Source organism: Rana temporaria, chromosome 10 (assembly GCF_905171775.1).
Source record: "Rana temporaria chromosome 10, aRanTem1.1, whole genome shotgun sequence".
NCBI lineage: Eukaryota > Metazoa > Chordata > Amphibia > Anura > Ranidae > Rana > Rana temporaria.
Genome location: NC_053498.1, coordinates 125702697 through 125722612, shown reverse-complemented (window position 1 = coordinate 125722612; position 19916 = coordinate 125702697). Strand labels below are relative to the sequence as shown.

At 44.0% G+C, this 19916-nt stretch overlaps 1 protein-coding gene across 10 annotated transcripts in view; it reads left to right on the top strand.

Moving 5' to 3' along the window:
- The window catches only part of ARHGAP32 (Rho GTPase activating protein 32), a 298438-nt gene that overhangs the window by 212796 nt on the left and 65726 nt on the right, over positions 1–19916 (top strand). For all 10 annotated transcript variants that reach the window (XM_040326218.1, XM_040326219.1, XM_040326215.1 and 7 more), the window contains one exon: positions 12804–12890. In XM_040326218.1, coding sequence (XP_040182152.1) covers positions 12804–12890 — 87 coding nt within the window. The remainder of the gene's footprint in view (positions 1–12803; positions 12891–19916) is intronic.

Sequence of the window (19916 nt, the reverse complement as noted above, 5' to 3'; positions counted from 1 at the left end):
AGGGGAGGCAGAATTTGGGTAGGTTAAGCATTAGCCCTCCTTGCCAAGAAGTTTTGCCAGATCTGTGCTGTGGTAGAGAATCAAGGCTATGTAGGGAGCTTTGTGGAGCCATGAATGTCTCCAGCCAAATTTGTCCGCTAAACTTTTCTTTTACCGTTTGTTCTCAAAATGAACAATTTCGGAAAAAATTCTGCTAGTGTATAGCCAGCTTTATAGTCATGAGGCCGCCATCTTGTGCATTCAGGGAACAGTCAAAGTTTACTTTCCATGGAGGTTTCTTTGAACAGATGTGTTCTGCCCTGTACAAGCATCATCCCATGTACTAGATGATATACAGCTCCAGGTGTGGTTTGTGGGAGAGGAGTGTCACTTTATTCCTAAGTGAGTGTATTAATGAGCCATCTTGGGCTCGGCGCAGTGTATTGACCATACCCCTCCTTATATGCTGCCGCCTCAGTCTGGAAGACACATTGCTAGTTTTCACAAGTCACTGACTACACTTTTTTTTTTTTTTTTATTTAATTCTGATCATTCAGAAAAGACCAGTGTTTGGTATTAATTGTCCCCAGATTATGACACATGTAGGTAGATTCAGGTAGAGAAGCCTATAGTTACGGCGGCGTAGCTTAGCGTGTTTAGGCTACGCCGCCGTAAGTTAGCTAGGCAAGTAAATGATTCTCAATGTACTTGCCTGCTAATATACGGCGGCGTAGCCTAAATCGGGCAGGCCTAAGGGCGCCAAATTTAAATGTCTTGGAGGGGGGCGTGTTTTATGGTAATGAGGCTTGATCTCACGGTTTTTAATTTTTTTTTAATGCGCATGCGCCGGGCGCCTACATTTCCCAGGGTGCATTGCGGCTAAGTACGCCGCACAGGCCTATTGATTTCGACGTGGACGTAAACAACGTAAATCCAGATTTGCGGACGAGTTGCGCAAACGACGTAAAAAATTTGAATCTCGCGGCGGGAACGGCGGCCATACTTTAACATTGTTATTCCACCTAATAGATGGAATAACTTTAGGCCTGCTAATGCCTTACGGAAATGGCGTAAAACTGCGGCGGTGGCCGGGCGTACGTTCGTGAATCGGCGTATCAACTCATTTACATATTCTACGCCGGCCGCAATGGAAGCGCCACCTAGCGGCCATCCGAAATATTGCAATCTAAGATAGGACGGCGCAAGCCGTCGTATCTTAGATATGTTTAAGCGTATCTCTGTTTGAGCATACGCTTAAACATACGGCGGCGTAGATTCTGAGTTAGGTCGGCTTATCTACTGATAAGTCAGCCTAACTCTTACTGAATCTACCTAATTAACAGTAGGTTAGAGATCCTTGGACTCCAGGACTGTTTTATACATCTTATTGTCTAAGGAAATGTTTGTAAGAATATTGATCGCTGTTCTCTTGAAGCTCCAGTTGGCTTCATTTGATCAATGTGATTATAATTAGAATTGTCTCCACTGCTGACATTTAGCAGTTATTCCATCTGGTATTTTCCATGTGACATTTCCGCTACAGGTTTCAATCTGATAGTAGTGAATATAACAGTCATAGATGTTTGGAATAATAAAGCTGCAGTAAATGATCCTTCTGATAATACTGGGCACTTCTCTAGTTATAGTGGGATAATATTTATTTTATGGCTGGATGCAGGGAAGAATGATGGAGAATGTTTCTCCTCTGCACTGTACCTGTCAGAGTGGGACGGTGGTCATTCTGTGGTTTCATAGAGAGAAGTTTCAGCATCCTGGCTGTATGTGGAGATTAGTATTGTCCATCTTTAAATGATGGAGAGAGGCACGGCATCCTCTGTATCGCCTCCCATCCTCCCTCCCCTCCCTACTCCTCAGCTCCTTAGTGTGTCCTATGGGACCCCTGCAGCCAGCGAGTGACGGAACGACTGGAAAAGAAGAGCGATCGCTGCTGATTTTCTGTAGTACAAATTGAGCATGAAATTGCCAGTGTGCGATCAGCCGTCAGGACGCAGGAGGTATAGAGCTGGGAGCCATCCTCCATTTGTATCAAAAGGCTAACGGGAAGGAGGATTCTATCAGGATTGGTACTGGTGTGTTGCTTCCTCCAATGCCTTGTGTGGTCGGGCTCTGGATAGCAGAGACTGGAAAGAAGGGCCTGGATGTGCACAGCATAGACAATTGTAGCGGAGGTAAGTGGGATAGCTTTAAGCTTTTGTTTGCAGCTGTTGATGAGCATTGAACACCTCCTTCCAGGCCATCCAGCTCTCTTGAAACAAAGGATCTGTCTCCAGAGCAGCTGCAGAGACTCCTCACACATGGTGACCTCTGTAAGAATAGTGTGATGGCTGTGTGTATGAGAGGTCACAGCCGAGTGTCATGGGCTAGATCTACCCCCTACCAGGATACATTCATATTGCATATCTAGGTCTGTATCTGATATAACCCATTATGCCCGGATTCTGCCAGATTGCCGTTCTTCAGGCACCGGTGATCACACATGGATTTGATTATATTTTGTTGCCCTGGAGAATTGTGAGGAATGTCAGGGAACGGGCTTGGAAACCTCAGAAGGGTTAAATCATTTAGTCATCATTTCCTGTGCAGCGGCCTGAAAGTTTGAGGGAAATACTGCCATATGGGTCTTGGGATCCAGTCCTGTCTTAGTGTAGCCAACCGTTAACCCTGTCCTTGCTGCCTCCATCTTATTCTATTTTACCGTAAAGAGAGTTGTCTGCAGATAATGAATTCTCTCTCTGTGTCAGAAATGGGATTTCCAGGTGATCTGTATGTCTCATTGTAATGTGTTTATTCCACATTTATATAGAACGCTAACTTTAACTGGTGTATGTATATTTTTTGGGGATGCCGAGCTTTTATATAGTCTTCTTTGAGTAGATTTGAAGAGTTGACCACACAATGTGTGTTAATGTATATTATGGTTGTGGGGCGCTCTGCCAAGCAATCCTTTTAGCTTGGGAAGATACAGTGATGATAAAGAGGCAGCGAATGGGGAATGTCTGTACACCGAGCAGCAGCTGTGCCCGGTACCTGCTTACAAGGCCAGAGCGTGGAAGCTTTTATTGGTTTATGGCTCTGACCTAATCAGCTTTGTTCTCCTAATACCAGAGGGAAGAAACAAATCAATAGAAGGAATGGGATGCCAATCTCCTCCGAGGCAGTCTGGAATTCCTTTACACGTCACATGGCATTTGTGACAGATTTGTCCTCCAGGCAAGATGTACAAATCAGTCTGGGGTTGAGCAGCAAAGACTGGGCATGTGCTGGGAGTTTTCCATCTATAGGATGCTGCTGACCAATGGCTGTCATGGTGTGCATTACAGAACCAGGCTGGGGGGGAAATTTCCCTTGTAGTTACATCCAGATCCTCTGGCTCCTCCATTCAGCAGATAAAGGGTTAAACTTGGCACTCTTGGGATTTCCACAGGCAGCTCTGCAACTTTAAGGACATCCCTTATCTGCTGTAATCCACTTAAGACACTCACTGAAAACCATGGCTAGCTCTAGCTAGACTATGGAGGAAGGGAAAAGTGTCGCCGTCACCGGGGGCAACCAGTGAGGTTTTAGCTTGCATTAAACATGACAACTGGACTCGTATCTGATTTCCTGTGCTAGTGGTGTCTGCTTACAGTCTCTCATTGTGGCATGCTGGGAAATATGTATATTACAAGGGGAGTGTGAAGTGTGCCTGGTATGAGATGTTTATCTTCACCTCTATGAGCAGACCTATGAACAGCACTACCTCTATGATCTGCATCTGAAATGACATCCAGGTTTCATAACCCTTTGCTGGGCCATCATTCAATCAAACCTTATTATAATTATTATTCAGGACTTATTGAGCGCCAGCAGTTTGCACAGCGCTTTACGACATGAGAGCAGACAGTACAGTTAAGAAAAAAGAGCAATACATGAAAAATCAGAGAGCCCTGCTCCTTGGAGCTTACAATCCAGGACATGTTCTATAACCAGAGTGAAGCTAATAGGTAATTGAGTAGATGGGTGACTTCGAAACACGAGGATGGCACCAACACCAACTAATTATCAGAGATGTGAAAACCCTGTGAAAGAAGGGAGATAGGAATTTCTGATCTGGAAATAGCATGGCTCTCACACCCTGAGAAGCTCTATAAAGTCCATATAGAAGCTGCACTCCTTTCGGTACTTGACCTTGTAATGACGGGTGCTTGAAGTGCGTGCTATGAATGGTGCCATGCCATAACCAGAAACAAAGATGCCACCAATGCTGGAGACGCATCTTCTTCTTTTTTTTCTCATTAAAGCGGGGGTTCACCCTATATAAAAAAAAAATCCCTCTAGCATTAAATTCGGCATAGTAGCGCGAGCTACAGTATGCCTGTCTGTATTTTTTTATCCCCGTACTCACTGTTATATCGTACATAGAAGATTCCGGGGAATGGGCGTTCCTATGGAGAGGGAAGGTGATTGACGGCCGGCCCTGGCACGTCACGCTTCTCCGGAAATAGCCGAAATAGGCTTGGCTCTTCACGGCGCCTGCGCATAGCCTGTGCGCAGGTGCCATGAAGAGCCGAGACCTACTCCGGCTTCCTTCGGGGAGCATGACGTGCCAGAGCCGGCCGTCAATCACCCTCCCTCTTGCTAGGAACGCCCATTCCCCGCGGCAGACGGAATCGTCTATGTACGATATAACCGTGAGTACGGGGATAAAAAAATTAAGACCGGTGACTTGTCCTGAATGTTCCCCTATGGGGGAAGTTCCTCCACTCACTGCGCAGGCGCAAACTTTCTGACGGAAATCCCCGAACCTCGCCCGGCAGCCAGGCTCTTTCCTCAACATCCCCGTGGATTGGAGGATGTTAAAAAAAGAGCCAGGAGGCCGAGCGAGCGAAGCGAGCCGTCCGAGCGAAGCGAGGACGTGAGGCCGACTGGCCACTTTCCTCTAAGTCCACGTCGCCCTGGATGCCGGCCGCCGTTCGGGGATTTCCGTCAGCAAGTTTGCACCTGCGCAGTGCTTGACGGAACTTTCCCGATGGCTGGAACCAGCTCAGCGCATCAGTTCGCGCATGCGCTGGAACTTCCATGATACATGGAACCAGCACGTCAGATCACCGGCATAGTGTAGCTCCCGCTACTATGCCGGATTTTATGCTGAAATGTTGTTCTGCAGGGTGAACCACCGCTTTAAGTTGTCTGCCTACTTGTGTGCCTATGTCTGAGTATTAGAGTACATCCTAACCTGCCCCTGTCCAATGTGTATTCATCAGTGCCGTCTACAGGTAGTTTGATTGTGAAATACCTGCATCTGTACATACAGATACATAAGAACTAAGACTCTTATGAAGTGAAAGATGGGCATTAAATTAGGTAGTTATATTGACTTTACTGGATATGAGTCTGACGTAAGGCTGGTTTCCATCACAGGAATATAGTAGTAATGACTGGAAAATAATAAATCCCAACATGGTACTGTGGGTGATGCTAATGTCACTGCTTGTCATTTCCATACAGCCGTGGCCAAATGTTTGGAGAATGACACAAATATACATTTTCACAAAGTTTGCTGTGTTTTTAGATCTTTTTGTCAGATGTTACTATGGTATACTGAAGTATGATTACAAGCATTTCATAAGTGTCAAAGGCTTTTATTGACAATTACATGAAGTTCATGCAAAGAGTCAGTATTTGCAGTGTTGACCCTTCTTTTTCAAGACTCTTCAATTCTCCCTGGCATGCTGTCCATCAATTTCTGACTGATGGCATCCCATTCTTGTATAATCAATGCTTGGCGTTTGTCATAATTTGTGGGGGGGTTTTTTTCTTTTTTTTTGGTTCACCCGCCACTTGAAGATTGACTGAATAGGATTAAGGTTTGGGGAGTTTCCTGGCAGTGTTCCCCAAGCCACTTTGTTATCACTTTTGCTCCATCATGCTGGAAAAGGCATTGTTCTCCGCTAAACTGTTCTTGGATGGTTGGGAGAAGTTGCTCTCCGAGGATGTTTTTGTACCATTCTTGTGTTCTTAGGCAAAATTCTGAGTGAGCCTACTCCCTTGGCTGAGAAGCAACCCCACACTTGAATGGTCTCAGGATGCTTTACTGTTGGCATGGCACAAGACTGATAGTAGCGCTCACCTTTTCTTCTCTGGACAAGGTTTTTTCAGGATGACCCGAATAAGAACAGGGATTCATCAGAGAAAATTACTTTACCCCAGTCCTCAGCAGTCCAATTTCTGTTTTATGAATATCAGTCTGTTCCTGATGTTTTGCCTGGAGACAAGTTGCTTCTTTGCTGCCCTTCTTGACACCAACCCATCCTCTAAAAGTCCTTACCTCACTGTGCATGCAGATGCACTCATACCTGCCTGCTGTCATTCATCAGCAAGCTCTGCACTGGTGGTTCCCCAAACCTGCAGCCAAATCAACTGTTGGAGACGGTCCTGGCGCTTGCTGGACTTTCTTGGGCGTCCTGAAGCCTTTTTCACAAATGCATTTTTTTTTTATGGGATTAAAGTGGCTGTAAACTCACTTTTACAAAAAAACACCTGCAAGACAAAGACATAATGAGCTAGTATGCTTAGCATACTAGCTCATTATGTAATACCTCAGATCGAAGCCACCGCAGCTGTCCTCGTACACCGCTCGGGTGGCCGACATCTCTCCCGAGGGTTACTTCTGGGTATCGTGCTGTGATTGGTCGGAGTCGCAAGTCACAGCACGGCCTTCTTTAGGAACGGCACGATCAACGGCGCATGCTCCGTAGACATCCGCGACCGTCATTATTGTAAATATCTCATAAAAAAAGGAGGTTTAAGAGATATTTCTTGCACCTACAGGTAAGCCTTAATCTAGGCTTACCTGTAGGTAAAGGGTTTATTTTCATGGCACAGAGGGACTTTGCAATTAATTGCATTTCACTTGATCACTCTTTATAACATTCTGGAGTATATGAAAATTGCCATCATAAAAACTGAGGCAGCAGACTTTGTGAACATTTCATATTTGTGTCATTCTCAAAACTTTTGGACACGACTGTACATTTTGTATGTGTTCAGCCATATTGCTCTCTGCTTCCCCATGGCTCTGATCTGGAAGTTTTTGTTGGCCACAGAGCTGCACATTGAACCCTCCCTGTTTTTCCAGGAAGGGACAGATCCTCTGCGGCTGTTGTCTGTCACTCTCAGCAGCTGCGCGAATATGCAACATCCAGTTCATGTAAAGCACACGTTGGCTTGTCATTGTGTGAGGTCTGTCACTGCAGGATGGTGAGAATCCAAGTCTTGGATTTTACCTTGCTTCAAAGTTCACCAACATCACATGATAAATGTTCACCTTACACACTTGGTGAGGACGGAAGGTCGCTATCTGATCAGACTTCTTTATGAGCTTCACCTGCAGGCTAAGAAGCTTATTCAACAAGATGGGAAAACCTCACCAACAAGCACTTATCCCTACATCAGCATAAATATATACAGTAGGTATTTTTCTGGAGGTGTCACATGGTTCATACAGTATGAAGGTGGGCATCTGTAAGCATGACTTTCCCTAGATATACAGAAAATTGGGGGATATAGCCCCTCCCCTGCTGATAACGAATGGAGAACTATCTGCATCTGGATAACAGCTGCGACTGAACAATTGAAGCAATCTAATTACATTTACTTCCTTTTCTTTGGGTTGGAAATGAAATGATTTATAGTGGTTTTCCATGTTGCACTGCACAGAGATCATAATATGTATACAGTATGTCCACTCTTCTGGTGAGTGTGGCATATACAGTATGTCCACTCTTCTGGTGAGTGTGGCGGTAGACTCTACAATGTTCATATACCTATCAGTTTAAATTGTGACCTCTCCAGTGAGCAGCTTGATGGAGTCATGGGAATATTGGTATTTGCTTGGGTACAGACACTGGTGTAATCCATACATGTTCATGGCGGGTCACTAGGGGGAGTTGTTTGTGACGGTCACAGCAACAAACTAGATTCCCGTTTTGATTCTTCTAGCCTAGGTTAGTGAGTAATCATGGCCACTGTACACACCGTTTGATGGAAGGAACTCGTTCTGTCCCCATTTCAGTGCTTTTCTGACTGAAGAGGTGCACTAAAGAGAACATCTGCAGCTCAGCCTAATTTCACAACGATTCTCTTCACTTATTAAGCCATTCTGCCTTTACAGATAGTGAGTATGTGGTGGGGAGCAATGTGTGCCAAGTGTGTTTGTATACAAGCCCAAAATGTGATCAGTCTGCCTGTGTGTATGGCCCAAAATGTGATTGGTTCCCCTGAATGTACAGGCCCGAAATGTGATTGTCGTCCTGTGTGTACGGGGCCAAAATGTGATTGGTTCCCCTGAGTGTACGAAATGTGATTGGTCCTCCTGAGTGTATAGGGCCAAAATGTGATTGTTCCTCCTGAGTGTATAGGGCCAAAATGTGATTGTTCCTCCTGAGTGTATAGGGCCAAAATGTGATTGGTTCCCCTGAGTGTACGGAATGTGATTGGTCCTCCTGTGTTTACAGGGCCAAAATGTGATTGGTCCTCCAGTGTGTGCAGGGTCCAAATGTAATGGTTTCTCTTTCTTTTCTATACATCAATGGCAGCAATCGTGTTTTGGTTAGATCTATCCTTTTTGTATATAGATTGGATGTGGATTTTTCAGGAATATACATTGTGGCACGCACATATGCGTTCTCTGCAATGAATATATGATGGCACCCTTCATAAATATTATTAGATATTCTGTGGATGTTGTGTTATGGTCTTCTCCTCTGGGTTTTATTTAGAATTCATAGCTGTGCTTTTTCTTGTTTTCCAATCGTTATTCTGAGGATTTGCCCGCTAGTCAGAGGAGACACGTTGCATAAGATGTGGCTTCCTCATTAAGATCAAGGCCATCCTTCAGGACTCCTTGCACCTGCAGTAATGGAGGCCAGAGGCTCGTCCTTGCTCTGTTGATGGCGTGCATTAATATACTGCAATCTTACAGCCTTAACTGACCTCCTAAATTATTGGCCCTAATGATACTCCCAGGCCATTTGCCTTATTTATCAGCTGATGTACAAGCTGAGGAAGGATGTATGTGCAAAATTCTAGAATTGGGGCATGAGCTGACCATAAAAGATTAAGTGCATAGAATTGCCAAAGCATTCACTATTTACCCTATAAAAAAGAATACAAGCCATAACTGGTGCTGTTAGGAAAATACAGTATAAGACTTTAACATTAACTAGCTGAATACCCGGCGTTGCCCGGTCTTCCTATCTTAACCTTTTGGGGAGGAAAATCATAGTAATATAAATATACCCATCTTTTAGATAAGGGTGTAGGTAAGGGTTAATTTAACTGTCATATATTTTTATTTGGCATATAAGTAATATGTGTAGCAGGTATTATTGAAATATCTCCAGGCGTACAGAAGTTATGTGGGAACATACATTTCCCATTGATTTGCATGGGACTTTAAACAAAAACCCCGACCCTCACAAATGGGGGTAGTTAAGGGATAAATTAACTATCCTATAGTTTAAGTGGACATATAAGTAACATGTGACCAAGTGTTATCGAAATATGTACAGCCGTTTGGAAGTTATGAAGTAACATGTATTTCCCATAGAGTTGAATGGGACTTTAAAGAAAAACCCCGACCATGGCAAATGGGGGTGGGTAAGGGTTAAACCACCTATCCTATGTTTGTTGCTGACATATAAGTAACATGTGTGCCAAGTTTCATGTTAATATCTTTAGCCGTTTGGACGTGATGCTGGAACATACATACATACATACATACATACATACATACATACATACACACACACACACACACACACACACACGTTGAGTTTTATATATATAGATTCTGCAAGGTCAGGTGATAGACTGGGATATAATCATCTAAAACCGTGTTCTCCAAACTGCAGCCCTTTGCTTGCCTATATCCCGCCCTTGGGGTACTGGTGCTTCCACTGATTCGACACATTGACACCAAAAATGGGGCACCATTTCTCCCTCTAATATCAAAGATGGGGTACTGTTTAATCCTACTGATGCCAGGACAATTTCCTACTGTCCACGATCTGGCCCCCCTAAAGTCTAAAGGACAGTAAACTGGTCTTTTGTTTCAAAAATTTGGACCGCCTGATCCTAAAACATAGTCAACATGAAAAAGAGAAAACCAAGCGCATCAGATCGATGTACATGATCTACTTTGAGTAATGCTATTATAATCGAATTACAAATATAAATAGAGGTGATCATTTTGTTACACATTCTTTATCACTTATGGATTTTTGCCATTGACATTTATACTGTATGTGATATTTTTATATATATTTAACACACAGATAGAATCTGATTTTTCATATACAAAAAGTGACTAATAGGTTGATTCCTTTAAACCTCAGTCTTCATGTCAGGGCAAGGTTTAAAAAAAAAAAAAACGATATAGTACATCTTTGCAATTTTCCCTTGTTTTAGCCCTTTAAAAATACCTGGCAATCTACCAGAATTCCAAGGTGCTCCTAACTATACATAACAATGCCTTTACTGAAACTAAATCTCATCCAAAGTTGTCTTCCCTGCTGGACTACAGAACTCTGCCTATCAACCCATCACTTGCTTTCCTTCCTCACTTGCATACATTTTATTTCCTAGCAAAAAATGTTGCCATATTCACTCTCAAAAGTTTGTCCACACACTATGTGTGGAAAAGGCTCTTGAGAGATGTAGTACTGGTGCTGTGACTATGTTAATAGGAATTGAGCTCCAAAGCAGCTGTTGGTGCAGAAATTTTGCAATCCTGGTGATGATGTCACAGGGAGTAGTAAAAGTTTGCTTTCTCACTTCAGTAACAAGGTAAAAAAAAATGCAGAGACTTGATGTAGAAGGAGGTTTGTTTTAAGTTTTGGTAATTCCTGAACATTACCTTTAACCTGAACCCAACTACTAAATTTCAAGTGAACCATAATTGAATCAGTGGGGATCTGCATTGTAGTGCCAATAATACTGTTGTGGTGAAATTTTGATGCATGTATGGAAATCTATGTTGTAATACATGAAAGTAAAAATTCTGTTGCCAACATGTCATATTGTCCTGTGCTGAAAATCTGCATTAAATCCCTTTCTATGGAAATTGTGGGACCTGCTAAGAGAACCTTGCTGGATGCACCATGTTCTGCCAGGAATGTACAATGTTCTATATACATGAGGCAGAGTGAGAATACTTGGCTGGATCTATATTGTGGCTCTGAGCAGTCAGAGGATTACTGTACTTCATGTCGTAGTCATGTTGACCAGCATGCCCTGTGCTTTATTGATGACTTGGTCGATATTATTGGACATCATAGTCTGCATGACTGTGGACATGTTTTGTGACTGTAATGAGCCTGAGTAATGAGAAAAGTTTTAGCCTTTCTTTTTATTTTTTACCTCGAGTGACAAATTGCTCAGACACAATGCAGCAAAATGACACTTTGTTTCTTGACAGTAATGGACAGGTGAAGCTGGAGATGTGTGGTAATCATGGGAAACTATCAATAAATATGACCAACTCTTGCTATCCATTGTTGGCTTCCAAGCCATATAAATAGGCATTTGATGATTGTTTGATGTTCCTGTTTTCTCTATCATCTGTAATTGTGTAAAACTAATCACAGATATTAGAAAGTTGTGCGAGAACCATACAACTATCCCAAAATGTCTCTTGTACTAGTTTATAGTTTGAGTACTCCTGTTTAGGGCAGTGGTGGTTGAAGGCAGCCATGGGTGGGAAAACAAGTGACCAGGTACAGTTTTTCTAACCTGCTTGATCATTTTATTTCCCAAGATCGTTCATTTTGGATCATCGTTACAACCCCCATGGGCCTTCTAACCTCATCCAGTAAAGCCAAAAAAAAGCCTAGACTGAGAAGTTGCCATCTAAGGTCTGTGGAAACCTTAAATGCCATTGACACTGCAGCTCTCTAGAAATAAGTCACTGTCCCAATGCAGAACTTGCAAGAAGACTCTTTATAACTCACCTGCCCACATCGAACACAATTTTAGATGCGCCAAGTACCTGGTCCCCCACTTCACAATGCTCCTGCATATCTCACTAAAGGACTCCGTGGTGGCATATGGGCCAGCGTAAGGTACCATGGCGCATGTTAGGGGGAATGGAATCAGAGGAATGGATGCTGGGAATGGTACGTATAAGCCCTATTCTTTTGCAGGTTCTGCTCGGTGGCATTGTTTTAACCCGGTGACTGAGTTGCTTTAAAGCTGTAACAGTTTATGAAAAAGACCATTAAACAAACAACTTTTTTATGCTTTCATCATTACTGTGAGCCCCCATCACCCCAGTGCTTCCAGAAACTCATTGTCTCTCATTTAGCTGGCTCTCTATGGGTCTGAGGGCAGCATGTCAATGGCCTGTTTGTCATGTAGTGTTGGATTCTGGAGGAGAGTTTAATAGAGCGCACAGTATGTGATGAGACCGTTCTTCTCTCTCTCTGGCATGTTACGACAGAGCCACGGGGATGTCACTTCTACTTCTTCTGATGTCTTTATTTATACAGTAATGCTGAATAAACAGCTGATGGAAATAGAAGACCAAATCCCACGGTGATGTGCAGCTTCATTTACTGCATTTATTTAAAAGTCACACATTTTTACACTGTTCTACAATTGTACATTTTGCATGGCCTCATACATGTGTGCTGCTAATTAATAAACGGCACAGTGTCACCTAGTTTTCAATGTTTAGAACTATATTTCTGAGTAATTTTATGTTCTGCTCCTATTAGTGGTGTTCTATTCTGCCGGGTTTTTCACAGTATTGTTTTTTCCCACAGCTCACACTAACCGAGGAGCAGAATGAAGTGAGTAGAAACGGCTGTGAGTCGAAGGAGCTGGTCTTCCTGGTGCAGGTGGCGTGTCAGGTACATATTACATATACCTCTTCCTTTCCTTGTGTGACCGCTCTTACCTGTTATAGCTGAGACCATCAACAGTGGATTGGAGATTATTCCTGCTAATTATTATTGGTATCATTTTTTTATGACAAAAAAAACAAAACAAAAGGACCAGAAGGTGTCTGCTAGATGTACTGGAGTGGCTGTTTACAGATCTTCTATAGGTTTCTTTTTTAGGTTGCTCTTTAGGCACCTGGTAATCCTGCTAGCAAGTCTGTTATTTTTCAGCTTCCAGGCACCGCTGTACAGAAAAAAGGGGTAGTTGGAGGGCTAAGACAATCCATTTACCACATACAGGGGTGCTTACAATGGACACATTTTATTTCATGTATGCAAAACCTTTTATCACCAAGTAAAAAAAGAAAAACTGCCTAAAAAACGTTCGCTAGGATTCAGCTTTGATTTTTTATTTCTAGTCAAGTCCATCTAATTTTGCTAGTGCATCTTTTTGCTACCCTCTCCCCAGATTATAAATGCTGGTCAATGACCGGGCCACTTTTTGTGATTCGGCACTGCGTCGCTTTAACTGACAATTGCGCGGTCGCGGTTTACACACACAGCTCCTGGTTCTCGCTCTGTAACGAGCGATCGCGGGTGCGCGGCGGTGATCGCGCCCTCCGGGCACTCGCATCGGCAGCAGGGGGCGCGCGCCCCTAGTGGCCCGAGCCGACCTGCCGCCGTAAAACTACAGTGGGCGGTCGGTAAGAGGTTAAGTTAAAGGGGTCGTAAAGGTAAAAAAAAAAAAAATCCCTAAATAGCTTCCTTTACCTTGGTGCAGTCCTCCTTCACTTGCCTCATCCTTCCATTTTGCTTTTAAATGTCCTTATTTCTTCTGAGAAATCCTCACTTCCTGTTCTTCTGTCTGTAACTCCACACAGTAATGCAAGGCTTTCTCCCTAGTGTGGAGAAAGCCTCTTGAGGGGGGAGGGGGTGAGCAGGAGGGTCAGGACGCTCTCTACTTTGCAGATAGAGAAAGGATCTGTGTGTTAGTGGGGGTCCTGACACTCCTGCTCACCTCCTCCTCCCTCAAGGCTTTGCAAGGTGATTTGGAGGCGACTTCAGCGCGACTTTGCAAGGTGATTTGGATGCGACTTCAGCGCGACTTTGCAAGGTGATTTGGATGCGACTTCAGCGCGACTTGGAGCAACTTACAATGCGACTTAAAGTTTCCTCCATGACAGGCGACTTTGGCCAATCACAGAATAATCAGCTCTGTGGGAGGGAGGGGTTTGCCTGAGTAAACTATTTTCTTTTCCTGTAAAGTTGCCTCCAAAGTCGGATCTCCATCTTAACTGAAGCATCTTTACAGGAAAAGAAAATGGTTTACTCAGGCAAACCCCTCCCTCCCACAGAGCTGATTATTCTGTGATTGCCCAAAGTCGCCTGTCCTGGAGGCAACTTTAAGTCGCATTGTAAGTTGCTCCAAGTCGCGCTGAAGTCGCCTCCAAATCGCCTTGCAAAGTCGCGCTGTAAGTCGGGTTGCCCCTGTGTGAACCGGCACCAAAAATTCCAACACATTGGCCAAAGTTAACCATACGTTCTCTGAGATTTTGTAGTTTCTGAACAGCTGTAAAATATGCAGTTTCTTTGATTACATTTTAAAGCAATCCCAGTCTCATCCTAGATTCAGCATGACAATATAACACACTGGAAGCTTTGGGTCCTGTGATATCCGGCGTAGAGATTAGTGAATCAGTTTGCAGATTGGGTTTTTCTTTTTATCTTTGTGAAATGTTCATACAGATTTGTGAAGAGAATCATGGCGTCACTAATCCAGACATTCAGTGATGATGAATTTCGTGGCCGTGTACGGAGTGGACCTTCATATATACACATTTGGGTGAATTCATTTCTCATTATTTGTCTAAAAGAGATGAGATTTGCCAGATTTATCCGATACACAAAGCAATTTGCTCATCTCTAGAGCCGAGGCCCAGTTCTGATAGAACATATGCATAGTATAAATTATGTGAGAGAGCACAGAAGGGATGGATCTAATCCCAGAAGGACGGCAGTTCCTGCAGCTGTGCTGTATTATTGGCTGCGATTCTCACTACTTGATCTGTTTTTCTTTCACAAAATGACTGCATGATATAAATAATGATGCAGAAAACAGGTGCAGACTCTAACCGCGGGCCCAGTTGTCCTTTGTGAACATTCATTGTATGACTTACATAGTGTTATTTTAGGGTGAAAATAATGTTTATTGTGTACCACATAAAGCCCAGAGGCATAAACTAGTAGACGTGCGATTTAAAGTACCTACAAGAATTGTTTGTGTTGCTGTTTCTGACAATCTCCCAGGATGCATGGACAGTACAGACAGTTCTTCTTTCCACAATGATCCCCCGGTATTCATAAATGTCACACGGGTTGTGAGGCAATGGGAATTGGGGCCCCTTTCATCACTGTGATGTATTCACAATCTGCAGCAATAGGTCATGGGCTACAAGATGGTAAATTTTTAACCATAAGGCCCCTTTCACACTGCCGCGACTTGAAAGTTACACAATTTTACTGCAATTTCAGGGAACTGCGATTCTCTGCTCTCTCTGGTTCTTCTCCCTCTGTCCAGTGTCTTCTGCCAGGTCTCCTCCGCTTTCTTCTGCTATTTTGCTCGCTCTTGCCCGGTCTCCTCCATTGTCTTCTTGCCTCTTCTCTTCTTCCGATGTTGACACAACGCTTTCTCCCACTCTAATGCCTAATTAACATGGGGGGAAAAGGTGCTTTGGGTGGGGGGTCACAGGGCCACCTTGCCCCAAAGCACTCACCCATGTTGAGGGCATGCGGTCTGGTACGGTTCAGAAGGGAGGGGGGCGCTCCCTTGTGCCCACCCCCTTTCCTGACCGTCTGTACTGCGTGGTCAGATAAGGGTCGGTTGTGGATTTTGGGGGGGACCTCTACGTCGTTTTTTCGGCGTAAGTGTCCCCCTTAAAATCAATACCAGACCGAAGGGCCTGGTATGCTCTTAGAGGGGGAACCATGCCGTTTATTTTTTTCCTTTTTAAATTTGGCGTGGAGTTCCCCCTCAAGATTATCAGAGCACAAGTCGCATGCCAAAGTCGGATCAGGCAAGACTGAGATCCGACTTCAATGATATTCAATGGGCTGAAGTAGGATTAAAGTCAGACCAAAGTAGTACAGGGAGCATTTTTAAAGTCGGACCGACTTGTGTCGGACCAGTTAAGATGGCTCTCATAGGGAAACATTGATTTTCACACGTCATGTGACATGAACTCCCAATGTCGGAGCGTTTGTTGTACCAGTGTGAACCCGGCCTTAATGATGACAGTGTTTCAGTGCTGACAGAATCTGTGTCCGCTTGTTTGGCACCACAATTTATAATCAGTTGTGTGCACAAGGTATGCTCAGTGATGCCATGTGTTTTCGGCTGGGTTCACACTATACTACCGGACAGTAGTATGACTTTCATCCTACTTTGCTCTGCGACATCGGTCCTACATTGGTCCGACGTCCATTAGACTTTCAAGAACGGGACACTACTTTGATCCGACTTTGTGATAGTCTGACTTGTTTTTTGACCAATCAAAACAATCCCAGAGTGAGATAAATTCCTTTTACTGCTGCTGTAATCACATGTCGGATGTCAAAAGTCAGATGGTAAGGACAAGGGTCCTACTTTGGTCCGACTTCAATGATATTCAATGGGCTGAAGTAGGATCAATGTCGGACCAAAGTAGTACAGGGAGCATTTTCAAAGTCGGACAGACTTGTGTCGGACCAGTTAAGACGGCTCTCATAGGGAAACATTGATTTTCACACGTCATGCGACATGAGCTCCCAATGTCGTAGCGTTTGTAGGACAAGTGTGAACCCGGCTTGAATGCTGCTGTGCTGAGAAATGGGAAATTTATAACAGATGTGTGTAGTAGGAATCCTGATTACATAATAGAGATGTGATGATGGCTGATTCCCTTTGGCACGCATGTGCTGTAATAGGCTGGATATATGGATACCCCTATTCTTTGGTAAATGCTGTGCACAGTAAATGGTCTCCTGCGGGTTGAGTTTGGAAAATTGGAGTGGAGAATTTGTACAAATTGTGTACATTTTCACTTCAGTTATCCAGTCATGTGAAAATCAAATCCCTGTTCACTTTGAATACTGATTTTTTTTTTAGATGTTTTTTCCACACGACTAGATAATTGAAATTAATTGTCACACGCTTTTTTTTGGGTGAAGATCAGGGCAACAGGGGGCGCTCTTGTACAGACCTCCCATGCTATATGTCAGTATGGTTGACATATGATAGATTGGCTGCTCTGGGGATTGATTCACCTTGAAGGCTTTTAGCTGTGTCTTTATTGCCTGTTTTAGTAAATGTTTATGGCCTAAAGCCCTTAACGAGGAAAATCAATCGTAATCTATTTTATGGCTGCATTGTCTAGGCAGAACCCAGCAGCCTTCTCGTGGTAGATATAACCCTGACCTGTGCAGGTTACCCAGAATCTGCTAATGTTTCCTCTGGCAGACAGTCAGAGCCCATCCGCTTCTCTATCGCTGGACCACATTTAATAATGTGTCAGAAATAAGTGCTGCCTGTGTTGCCCCATTTACACAAACAAGTTTCCTTTTTTCTGATTTCACTGGAAAGATGAGCGAAAACTGTAAGGGCTTGTTTACACTTGTGGTTGGGGGGGGCAGTAAAAATGGGCAGTTAAGCTATGCCCCCCTCCATAAAGCAGATTAAAGACATGAGTACTCGCCTTGGTTCCAATGGTCTGACACCCATGAGATCCATTGCCGGCTTATTCTCCCTGGGTCCTTCCAGGTGCCGGTGACTTGTCCTCAATGTTCCCCTAACGGGGAAGTTCCTTCACTGACTGCGCAGGCGCAAACTTCCCGACGGAAATCTCCGAACCTCGCCCGGCATCCAGGCTCATTCTTTAACATCCCCGTGGATTGGAGGATGTTAAAAAAAGAGCCAGGAGGCCGAGCGAGCGGAGCGAGCTGTCCGAGCGCAGCGAGGACCTGAGGCCGACTGGCCACTTACCTCGAAATCCACGTCGCCCTGGATGCCGGCCGCTGTTCGGGGATTTCCGTCAGCAAGTTTGCGCCTGTGCAGTCCTTGAAGGAACTTTCCCGATAGCTGGAACCATCTCGGCACATCAGCTTGCGCATGCGCTGGAACTTCCACGATAGCTGGAACCAGCACGGCAGATCACCGGTCTTCAGCTTTTGATTGGCCAGTACATGATGTCACTTCTGCAAATGTGTTGCAGACATCCCAACACACTGGCAGCGTTCCGGAATGTAAAATGAGCTGCACATGCAGCATTATATCATATCAGTCTTCCTTTGGGGGTCCCAGTTTATCATTCTTGTCCGAAATAGCAGTGTCCATGCAGTGTTATTTTTATTTTTCCTCTGTGCTGTATATAGTACTGAATCTTCATACACAGACTGATGTCATGACGGGTCACTGTAATGTAAAGAACATTATATACTTCACCTGCACTGTGCAAGCAGGCAGGCCTTGTTCTAATGTCACTTAAACCTCTTTCTGTAGTCTTAGTTTTCCTGGAATGACGGGACTGAGCAGTGGAGATGTGATGGGTATTATTAATCACACAAACTGATGATACAGGTTGCTGGGCAACAGCACAGAATCCTCTGATTACAATCTGTTTATTGATACTATTTTTTCTACTTTCTGCTACCAATGTCATGTTCAGGATTATGTAATAATGGGTATCCTGAAATGCCAATCAAAAATAACCACCCTCTAGTGGGACTTCTGCCACATGCCTTTGTATGAACGACTTTAATATGAGTCCCAATTCCTATTTTCAGCCTTTCTACTTCCCATATCTTATCCTTGGCACTTTCTTCTATACCTCCTCTTCCCATCTTCATAACAGAAGTCTGGTGTTAAAAAGGAACCCCCCCCCCCCCCCCCCCCCCCAAATCTTAAAGATTACAACAAAGGAACCTTCAAATTGTTTAGTAATAGAAATCTACAGGCAGATACTTGGCGATAATTGCGCGCTTTTTTCTCTCTGAATACCTTACTTTTCTTTTCCTCATTATTGTCATAGTGGCCATTCTTACTAAAGGCAGATTAATTAATCTCCCTTTACTTGCTGGAACCTAGAACCCTGGCTCTGCTTCCTGGAACAGGTCACCAGAACATTCCAGAAGTTCCAAAATGCCAGGGTGAAATTACCAGTGCCTTAAAGAAACCAGGAAATGGAAAAACAGTAATTGTTAGTAAAAGCAAAACATTTTTGTTTTAAAGTTTCGAGTTCATCTTTACATATAAAATAATAATCAAACATTTTGTAGGTAAAAAAAACCTGCATCTAATCTTTGCACCTGCCATCAGCAGATCACCCGTGCAGTGTCTGGCTCCTGCACATACTGTCTACAGCTCTGTTACCTGTACCTCTGTACTCTAGGCAGTTTACACACAGCTCTCCCCGTTCTTCAGCTCCGGGGACCGATGGCGGGACTCCAGCGGCGATCGGGTCTGCGAGTCCCGCGGCCACGGAGCTTTGGACTGGGTCGCGTGCGACCCCACGGCTGGGCTTAAAGGGCAACGTACATATACGTTGATGTGCCCAGCCGTGCCATTCTGCCGACGTAAATTGGCGTGAAGGGGTCCTTAAGTGGTTAACAAAAAATAAAAACCGCAGAGGTGATCAAATACCATCAAAAGAAAGCTCTATTTGTGGGGGAAAATGATAAAAATGTCATTAGGGTATAGTGTTGTATGACTGCGCAATTGTCATTCAAAATGCGTCAGCGCTGAAAGCTGAAATTTGGTGCGGGGGGGGGGGTTTAAGTGCCCAGTAAGCAAGTGGTTATACTTTGGATAGTAAAACATTTTACTTTTTTACTTGGGAGTTTATTTACGAAGGCTGGAGAGTGCAAAATCTGGTGCAACTCTTCATAGAAATCAATCAGCTTTCAGGTTTTATTGAACAAGCTGAAGCTTGAAGCTGATTGGCTACCATGCACTGTTGCACCAGA